This window comes from Conger conger, chromosome 16 (assembly GCF_963514075.1).
Source record: "Conger conger chromosome 16, fConCon1.1, whole genome shotgun sequence".
Lineage (NCBI taxonomy): Eukaryota > Metazoa > Chordata > Actinopteri > Anguilliformes > Congridae > Conger > Conger conger.
The window spans coordinates 10,953,601-10,963,571 of record NC_083775.1 but is presented as its reverse complement, the minus strand read 5'-3'; the positions used below and the strand labels follow the sequence as shown (position 1 = coordinate 10,963,571).

Sequence of the window (9,971 nt, the reverse complement as noted above, 5' to 3'; positions counted from 1 at the left end):
TTCCAGTACCAACAGAACTGTATCTTTTTAATCAAATTATTTCCTATGGCTTCATTAGCGAAATGGTGGTCTATTTGTAATGTTTTGTTTAACTTTGTCAGTTCATTTTGGATGGTATCCACGTTCAACAGAGAGTCAGCACACACACACACACACACACACACACACACACACACACACACACACACACACACACACACACACACACTAATACACTCACAATTGCGCTCACTCAAAACAAAAACAAATATTACTTGCAATATTACACAATGTCTGTGCACATAATTTTCCATCTGCGTCTCTCCATCTATATATGTTTTGGGGGTTTCTCTCCATCCATACATGTTAACCCAAGACACACTATTGGGTTTTGTGTCAGTGTGGATTGAGTATTGTGTGTATGTGTATGCATATGTATATATATATATACATATGCACGCATGCATGCATGTGTGTTTCATGTGCGTTTGTGTGCTTGTGTGTTTGCGCATGTGTTTTATTCCTTGTGCCACAGTGCGTTGTGTCGCTTGAGGGTCAATCTATTTAAACTCGCTCTGAAGGCAACATTAGTCACTGTGGTGTAGCAAAGGAAGGAGGGGGTCACTAGACATTTTCCACTGGGGTTATAAGATTGCTCAGTGAAAAAGACAGAGAGAGATGGGCATGAGGGGGGGCAGGGCGGGGGCAGGGCGGGCAAAAGAAGAGGCATTTCACTAGCATCCAGCTACCACCCCTGCCCCACCCGACACACACACACACACACACACACACACACACACGCACACGTAAAATGATATTGGCCGACTGCATGTTTATTTCAGTGGAGATATGCCGAGATGGGAGGGAGTTGGGGTGAAGATGGGTAGACGGCACAGACAGTTCCTGGAAGGAAAGAGATGTCACTTACTGAGAAGGAGGCAGATAAATAGAAAGAGAGCGAAAGACAGAGACAGAGAGATCCCGGCGATGTGTCCCTGCAGCATTTTCAAAAATGGAAACCGTTCAAGTCAAATGTAAGTCAAACTAAGAAGTGTAGTGGGGCAGATGAACATAACTGAAGTGGGTTTCCTTGGGCACGAGTTATCATGTATTTTCTTAGGATGTCCAGCGTTAGCATTTCCTGTATGAGCGCACCCTGTGTTAGGATGCCCTGCGCAGTGCCGTTGTAAGTGGAGAGAAAAATGGCTACAATTATAGGGGCCCAAAGCTATCAAAATCAGTCATATTGGCCCCAAAACATTTTTTTTTCACTTCTGTTTATTGTGGTTGTGTTCAGTTTCCTTTTGAGTAGCACCACTATATTTGTACTCTGAATGTGGCATTACGATTATGCAGATACATGCAGATTATGAAAGCCAAGATATTATTTTACAAAATTAAGATGAAAGCCTAAAATGAACATTTTTACATTAACATCCATTCATCTGTCACGCTCCTATATTGCACATGTCACACCCACTGAAGCCCGTATTCATCATTTCTTTCCCGCAAGGATCCATGTTGCACAAATTACATTACATTACATTACGTGGCATTTAGCAGACGCTCTTATCCAGAGCGACGTACAACAAAGTGCAAATTAAACACAAGAACAAGTGCAAAAGTAGACCTGAGAGGACAGTACAGTTCCAAGTCCTAGTGTAATGGCAGCCTGCAGCCTGCAGCCTAGTGGCTAAGGTACATGACTGGGGCCCAAGATAAGATGTGCACAGCTGTTGGGCCCTTGAGCAAGGTCCTTAACCCCACATTGCTCCAGGGGGGATTGTCCCCTGATTAGTCTAATCAAATGTAAGTCGCTTTGGATCAAAGCGTCAGCTAAAATAACAAATTACTAAATTATGAAATATTACATCAAAGTGCAAATATTACATCACTTTTGTTGTTTTGTCATCCAGTGTGGCTTACAGAGGACATGATCTATTGTCGGGCAGGTTATGTGCCTAATAAGGAGGGTCATTGACTCTTGCCTCTATAAATGGTTCCGATGAGCTGTAACTAATTGTTTTTTGTGTGTTTGGTGATTATATAATATATTGTGTTCATATTAATTGACTTTTTAGATTGTTCTGTAAATTAACCTTTATTAACCACCATTGGGCCCCAAATGTCTCTTCCATATAGAAGTATTGGTTCGATGAGACTTTGGAAGATTTGAAGCCAAATTGTTATTGGGGGGTTTCATTTGAATAGGAATTTCCTAATACTATAATAAGCTCTGCAAGCTTTATCTACCAGTGCATTCATGGCCTTGCCGAAATGTCCCAAAGCACTAATGGTCAGACCGAAGTATGTGAATTCTGTTGTGTGACTCAGTGTTATGTCTCCCAGAACAAATTGATATTTTTTTTGTGATCTTGCTTTTTTTTTTAAATATCATAATTTTTGTTTTTATCTAGATTTACTTTCAGTGCCCAATATTCACAGTAGTTATGGAGTATGTTCAAGCGTTCTTGTAGTCCTTCCTCTGTTTTTGATAGTAGCAGTAGGTCATCTGTATGAAATAAACACTTGACTTCCTTTCCCTTTCATTTAAATCCTGGAGCTGAGGAGTTTTCTAATAGTTCAGCTAACTGGTCAATGTATATATTAAAAATGTACAACCTTGATGGACACCACGGCATTCTTTTAAAAAATCTGTTCTTTTTTGTCAAATTTTTATAGTACACTTCTTACCTGAATATTTTGATTTAGCTAAATCATATATCTTGCCCCCAATACCTTTTTGGAGCAACTGGTATAATAGACCATTGTGCCAGATCGAATCAAAAGCTGTCTTAAAATCAACAAAGCAAGCATACATTTTTCCTTTATTTTCTTGGTGTATATGTCTTTGAATTAGTGTATGGAGGGTAAATATGTGATCTGTTCTATGTTTTGCTATAAAGCCAATTTGAGATTTACTTAATACACTGTGTTCAGCGAGGAAGGATAATATTCTTGAATTGATTATGCTACAAAATAGTTTCCCCCAATTAGAGTTCACACAGATTCCCCTATAGTTACTGGGGTTTAGATTATCTCCATTTTTAAATAAAGGAGTAATCAGTCCCTTGTTCCAGATTTCAGGATATATCACATTTTTTAGTACCAGGTTAAATAATTTCAGTATGGCCGTTTGCAGTTGATTGCTGCTGAGTTTCAACATTTCTGTTCTGATGCCATCAATACCACATGCCTTTCCATTTTTTAAATCTGCAAGTTTTTCATTTAGTTCTTTCAGTGCAATCGGACTGTCCAGAGCATTTTGGTTGTCTTTTATTGCATTTTCCAATGATTTCAATTTGTCAATTATGGAAGACTGATATGTGTATAAATCATGTTCTGGATTTGTATATACATTTGAGAAATAGTTTTTCCGAACATTGCCACTCTGTGTTGCAACAGACTGAGATTTGCTTGGAAAACGCACAAATTTGTACCCAGAGAGAACATTACTGTACTTTCATGGTACATTTGTGAAAATTGATCTTTGAAGAACTAAAATGTACTTCCACTGTCACTTTATTTCTGAGAGTGCACAGGATGACAGGGTATTGCTGTTTATATTATATTACAGGATGGCAGGGTATTGCTGTTTATATTAGATCAGTGTTACTCAACTCCACATCCTGCGGGCCGCATTATTTTACTTGCTTTGTTCAGATAATAAGCTAATTAGTGAAATCAGGTGGTGTAGCGCACGGTCGGAGCAAATACCTACAGACACAGGACATGGAGTTGAGTAGTGCTGTATTTGATACCACAGGATGGCAGGGTATTGTTGCTTATATTGCATACTACAGTATGGCAGGGTAACGGGGTATTGCTGTTTATTTTACAGGATGGCAGGGTATTGCTGTTTATATTAGATACCACAGGATGGCAGGGTATTGTTGCTTATATTGTGTACTACAGGATGGCAGGGTAACAGGGTATTGCTGTTTATTTTAGATACTACAGGATGACAGGGTATTGCTGTTTTTATTAGATACTACAGGATAACAGGTTATTGCTGTTTATATTACATACTACAGGATGGCAGGATATTCCGGTTTAAATGCACTGGACTAGGGAAGCCAAGCATCCTGAAATCCAGTGAGCAGATTTTTCTATGTGTTATGAGATAATAGAACTGTATACCATTTTGGATTCTCTGGTTGGCCATATTTTGAATGAGGCATTTATTTGTCGCAGTGGGGGCAGAGTAAGAACAATATCTTTTCTTGGTTTTCTGGCCAGGGTTGTGTGACAGTATATCCTTCTGGACTTTAAATAGGTCAGAAGTGAAAAGCTAGGAATGCAGATATATTTTACCAATGTTAAATAAATAAAAATAGATGCAAAGGAGAAACCAGTACCATCTGACAAGGGTCACTGCAACCCTGAAAAACCCATGCCACTGAAAAATTAGTCCAACATAAAATGTTGGCTCAGACAAAAACATCAGAACCACTCTCATCAACTGAATTTCATGTTATGTGGAATCTACCCTAAAGCATGAATACATGAAGTGCAAATTGTGGCCTGAGGTGATCGTGTATCTGAATTGTTTTCCAGTAATGTACGGTAGTGCACAGAGACAGACAGATGTAGTACATAACTCAGTGAGTGTACCGCTGGCTGTTAAACCTTTTGTCAAAGCACAGCTGTGCCTATTACTTGAAAATGAATGATATCAAAAAACAAATCTCTCTGGTTTAATCCAGGCAGAAATGTGGGCGTTTAAGATTGCACAGATCCCTGGATAAATATACAGCTCTGTATATAGTCAGTGGCCACTTTATTGGGTACAACTGCGTGTCAAAGGTACAATCGGTAATTTCGGACTTCTAACGGTCAAGAGAGGAATTGCAGCAACAAACAACCTTAACGACAACACTGTTGATCGCGCTCCCTTCTCTGTGAACACGTTCGTTGAAACCCCGCCCCCTCCCCATTAGAACCAATTTTCAACCAATGAGCTTCAATTATTGCATAGCTATACAATGTTTTTGTAGTGTGACACCGTCAACTGTATAAACACAGGCAGAGGGTGAGGCAACATGTCAGTGAGCCTTTTTCAATGATAGGAAGGGATATGAATGGTCTTGCAACAATGTTTTAACACAAAAAGCTTACCTATTGTACCTTTAACGCAAATAGCCAGCTCCTCCAAACAGCCAATCATGTGGCTGCAGCTCAATATTTGAAGCATGCAGACGTGAAGTTGTTTAGTTGTTACTCGACCAAACATTAGAATGAGTGATCTAAGTGTGATCTGAGTGACTGCTAGGGCCACACATGGTGGCTCCAGCATCTGAAAAACAGCTGCCCACCGATGATTTTCACACAATAGTCTCCAGAGTTCAGAGAATGCTGCAAGTGAATAAAAAAAGTCCAGTGAGCAGCAATTCTGAACAGAAATACCTCGGAGGAGAATCTCAACAAGCCAGTTCTGTGGCATGAATACCGCATAAACAGGTAGTGTGTGTGTGTGTGTGCATTACCGTTCAACGATGATGGACATGCAAACTAAGGACTTAGAACCGACAGGAAAACATCTCAATTTAAAGTACATTGATATATATTTACAAACTCTTTATTTTCACAGTACTAGTTTTACAGACGTAGAAAGAGCGAAACTAGAGGAGAGGGTAGGCTGGCAGTATGTGGAGACTGTCTGACTGATTGATTAAAAGAGAACATCTTCCTCTGCTGTAGGATATTCCACTCAAGTCTATCCGTCTGCCTGTCGGTTTATCTTTTTCTCTGCATCAGTCTATCCCCTCTCTCCCTTTCTCTCAGGGCCATGTTTGCTTCTCCAGTCGTCTACAAAAAAACATCCCGCTGGCTTTCACCATCCCCACCACCCCCCCCACCCCACCCATCTCTTCACGCTCTCTGGGTTGCGAGTTCGGTCATTTTGCGATTGTCTCTCTGGCCAGTGGACCGGGTGCTGTGGTTCTACTGCGGTTTCGTCGGGCTGGAGTGTCTCTCTCCGGGTCACTTCTCCCATCCCTTCCCCCCTGGCTGCGTGGGGAGCCGGAGCCCCACCATGCCCGCCACCTGCTCAGGGGCGCGCTCCCCCTTGCCGTGGTACAGGTTGTGGAGGGCCAGGTGGAGCCGGGTGGAGGCCAGCAGGCACAGGTAGGACTGGGAGGTGTGGAGGGCCTCCTCCTGGGCACGGCAATACCTCTCGCTGCTCACCTGGAGGGGAAAGATCACGGGTAGGCGGGTGTAAACATCAGCACACAGGACAGTTTACATGACCGCACAGAGAACGCTAAAGGCGACAAACATGCTGGCCACAGCCACAGTGTGAGAGAATGCAGTCACTGAGGTCAAAGGTCACCGCATGAGAGCGGATAACCGCAGGGCCAATCACACAGGGCCAGGAGCTATTCGAGTTTTCTTCAGTTTGTTGTTTTAGACTTCCAAGCATCCAGTAATGAGACTGGGTTTTATAGAAGAGGATAGCTGTGCACTTAGGAGGTATTACTGAGATCATGAAAGGAGATTAAGTCCAATGTGATTTCTGATATTCCAACAGTACTACAAGAGTGCACTAAATGACAGACCAATGTGCTCTGAAGAGAATTCTCACTCACAGATCAATAACGATAAAATCTAATAATACACTTCTCCAAAGAAAAGTTACCAAGATCTTCACAGAGACAAACATATAAAATGTTTCAGAATAATTAAAAATGAGAAAAGAAGAAAATGCGATTGATGAAAACAAACAGGGAGGAAAAGAAAACGGCAAAGAAATGCTAATTGAAACAAGCGGGCCGATGACCCTCCCAGCTGAGTCTGCGACAGATGAGTAAGACTGCGACGCGAAGAATCCATCCGCACGGATGCATCCCTGTGCTCTTCTGCATCCGCACTAACACGATGAGAAACCGAGCGATTTACCCGTGACTTAATACGAGGGAATGCTCGCACTTCCACGCCGGTCCCTCCGGGTCAGTTCCACGCCATACGGCAGCAGCAGCGACAAGACAGACGCGACGAGCCGCTGTCCAGCCCATTTCTCTGAATAACGCGAAAGCCGAGGCCGTGTTCTCAAAACGCTCGCCTCAAACTCGCGTGACGCCTATCGCAACAACAATGCGCTTACCCATTCTCCTCTCTGGAACCATCGGTAGGCTGTGTAGCAGCGTGGCTAAAGCAAGACAAACTCATCTGATGCACTCGCTTATGGGCCAGAGTCCACCCAGAACTCTGCCGGACAGCAGAGAGCACCGTTTCAGCACTCTCCTTGCGGCTGCCTGTAAGTGCCTAGTGGGCCACTAGGGGGCACTTTTGAAGCAGCAAATTCCAGAAAATCCCTCTCTAAGATTTTTGACATGCAGACATGGGTAACATGCTTTCCATCAGCTTTGCATGAAACAAAACAATATTGCTAGGTTAGTGTTTAAAATATCCAGCTGCATTCTGTTTGTTTTGGTAACCTGTAACTGTTTTTGCTAGTAAATGTCAAGATTCGAATTTTCTTCAATTATAATAAACATGAATTAATTATGTTAATGAGGTCAGACATGTTGGCAGGCCTGCAATCCAATCCAATTAAATTTGGTGGAACTTTATTGTTGATTCCTGTTGATTGTGGTGAGTACAAATATGTGAAAACACAGTCCTGACACTGTTTATTAAGCTGATAATGAAAACACTGGAATATTGAGCATTGCTTTGTTTGTTTCCCTCTTCAATAGAATTAACAGTGGTTTTGCCTTTCCAAGTGATCTGTGGAACTGAAAACAAGGTGGCATTTCATCTTTAAACATTTTGTCAACTTTGGAAAAACAACTTGCAAGATAGATCCGATCATGATACATTAGTCATATTTGTATGCGCGCCAATAAGACTTCGCTGCTATTTAGCTGTATAACGTCATCTTTTTGTCCGCTTTCGTCAGCAAGTGACGTCATATTATCTGAAATCAACCTGGCAAGTGGCAACCAGTTATCTTGGTAACTTTCGACCGTCGTTGCAACCTCGAGAGCGTTTCGGTCACCTTCGTTTCAGTCAAGACAAGTCGTTAAAGACTAAAGTACGATCGACTCGCTAATAGTAACTATCACATTTACAGCAAAATAGCTTAATCACATTACGTTTCTTCGCAATTTAACTGTGCATGATCTGTTCTAGAAATCGTATTTGCTCGAGTTAACCAACGTCGTTATGCAATATAAATAACGTTAGCTAACGTTAGACAAGCAAGCTAGACTGTGGCAGCGCTGGCGTGTTTATCTACACATTATGCAGAGATGTCCCGCTTACCTTTTGTCTTACCTGATTTTTACGGAATTGATCCAAAACATAATTATATGCCAATGTTTGTTTATATTCACGTCCCTTTAATGCCCGAATCTCTTTCAGTATACCGCGACATACACGCAGCGGCGATGTCATGGCCGCCATCTTTGAACCTCAGTTCGTCTTCGTCTGCAAGGCAAACAAGTCAAACACAAGATTATCGGCAGGCCGCCCATAGATATAGAATTACTAGATCGGCAAGAAATTTATTACCGAGGTCCAAATTATTGTTCTGTCTGGACGCCATAATACGTTATATCCTAAAATAATACTTGGTGGTAATTTATGGTTTACATTTTCTATTTGTCTGTGATCCATCTGTGTTGGTTCATAGAGTTAAAAACCCATCAACATGAATAGCCTGTGAATATATGCATTTGAAGTGGTAGAATATCTATAGTCCAAACGGGTGGATAAAGTGCGTGTTGTGTGTGTGTGTGTGTGTGTGTGTGTGTGTGTGTGTGTGTTTTTTTTTGTTTGTTTTGTTGTTAAAGGGTCACAAATGCATGTAATACCTGAGAACACAAGCGTGGTATATTTCTTCAAGACGTTCATAAAGCCTACTAATATTACAGCAAATATGTTCGTGGCTGTGACCACACGATGGTGCCGTTGAGAGAGGAACAATGCAGAGGCGTTCGACGATTTTCGTGAAATATAAATCGTTGTTTGTTCACCTCACTCTTTTCAGACCATCGTTAGATGCCTAGGTTACTGTCACGAAACATTTTACAAATACTCATTATTGTCAATACATTTCAGTGTGTTAGATGCAAGATTTACAGTATTTAGAAACTCGTCTTTTTTCATAATTTAAATGTGTAGAGTATTTTTTAACCTTGCTTGCTTGTTTGTTTGTTTTTTTAAAACATTTATTTGAAACATAAGTTATGTCATGAAACGGTTAACGAATGTATTATAAATAATAATCTTAGCGCCTAAATGTTTTCTACACGGTCCGTCTGCTCAATCTGGTTAGAACCAGTTTGAACAGGATCCTCCGATGTTGCCGGTGATGGAAAGAAAACATGGACTGGATTTCTTGTGAATAGCAACAATGAAGTAATGTGTAAATGATAGCCGACTTTTACCTTTTTTTTTTTTCTTTAAGTTTCTGTAGCCTACTACTACTAGGCTAAAATGACAGCCAGTCAGACGTTTTAAATGAAATTATATAAAATGATGCCTGTCAATATTACTCAAGTGTGTACCTTCCCCAAGCGATCTAATTGGACTGAGGAACAACTCTCTGTTGCGATTTCAATTTCAGGCGGGAAATGGGCGCCAAATGCTTTGCGCATTCGAAAAATTACCATTGTACAGACATTGACTTCTGGTGGAGGCGGCCGCTTAAGAGTTTACGTTAAATAACAGTTAAAATAAGTTCTAAATTGACTCAAAACGACAAGAAATAGAAAAGAAAAAGGCACTCACAAACCCAAAGTAATGTAAGTAATTGTGTAACAGTTGGCCTATAAAAATATAACGGGTTTAATTTCAAAATGTATGTGATTGCTAACTAGCAGGCTAGCTAGCTAACTAGGAATAAGTTAAACTCACGAATAGCTACTTAGGTTATAAGCTATTATTTGAAGAACCTTTTGAGTTATGACTATATCTGTAAGTTAACACTCAATTCAGACGTATGCTTTTCAAAGGGGTTGTCTCACAACCCCAAAGTTAGCTTTTAA

At 40.9% G+C, this 9,971-nt stretch overlaps 1 protein-coding gene across 2 annotated transcripts; it reads right to left on the bottom strand.

Moving 5' to 3' along the window:
- Positions 1 to 5,541: 5,541 nt before the first annotated feature.
- fmc1 (formation of mitochondrial complex V assembly factor 1 homolog) lies at positions 5,542 to 8,438 on the bottom strand. 2 transcript variants are annotated; one of them, XM_061224418.1, is made up of 2 exons: positions 8,245 to 8,438; positions 5,542 to 6,165 (listed from the first exon to the last, which is right to left on the bottom strand). In XM_061224418.1, exons 1-2 carry the CDS (start codon positions 8,383 to 8,385, stop codon positions 5,962 to 5,964), a joined length of 345 nt encoding a protein of 114 aa, XP_061080402.1. In that variant the 5' UTR covers positions 8,386 to 8,438; the 3' UTR covers positions 5,542 to 5,961. The 2 variants fall into 2 exon arrangements, with proteins under 2 accessions (XP_061080402.1, XP_061080403.1); XM_061224419.1 differs by having other exon boundaries at positions 8,257 to 8,435.
- Positions 8,439 to 9,971: the final 1,533 nt, after the last annotated feature.

Bases quoted from the DNA above. Each gene is read 5' to 3' on its own strand.
- fmc1 (XM_061224418.1), bottom strand. From the start codon at position 8,385: ATGGCGGCCATGACATCGCCGCTGCGTGTATGTCGCGGTATACTGAAA. The intron at 6,166-8,244 runs GTAAGCGGGACA...TTTCCCCTCCAG, and splicing joins AAAATCAGGTAAGACAAAAG to GTGAGCAGCGAGAGGTATTG.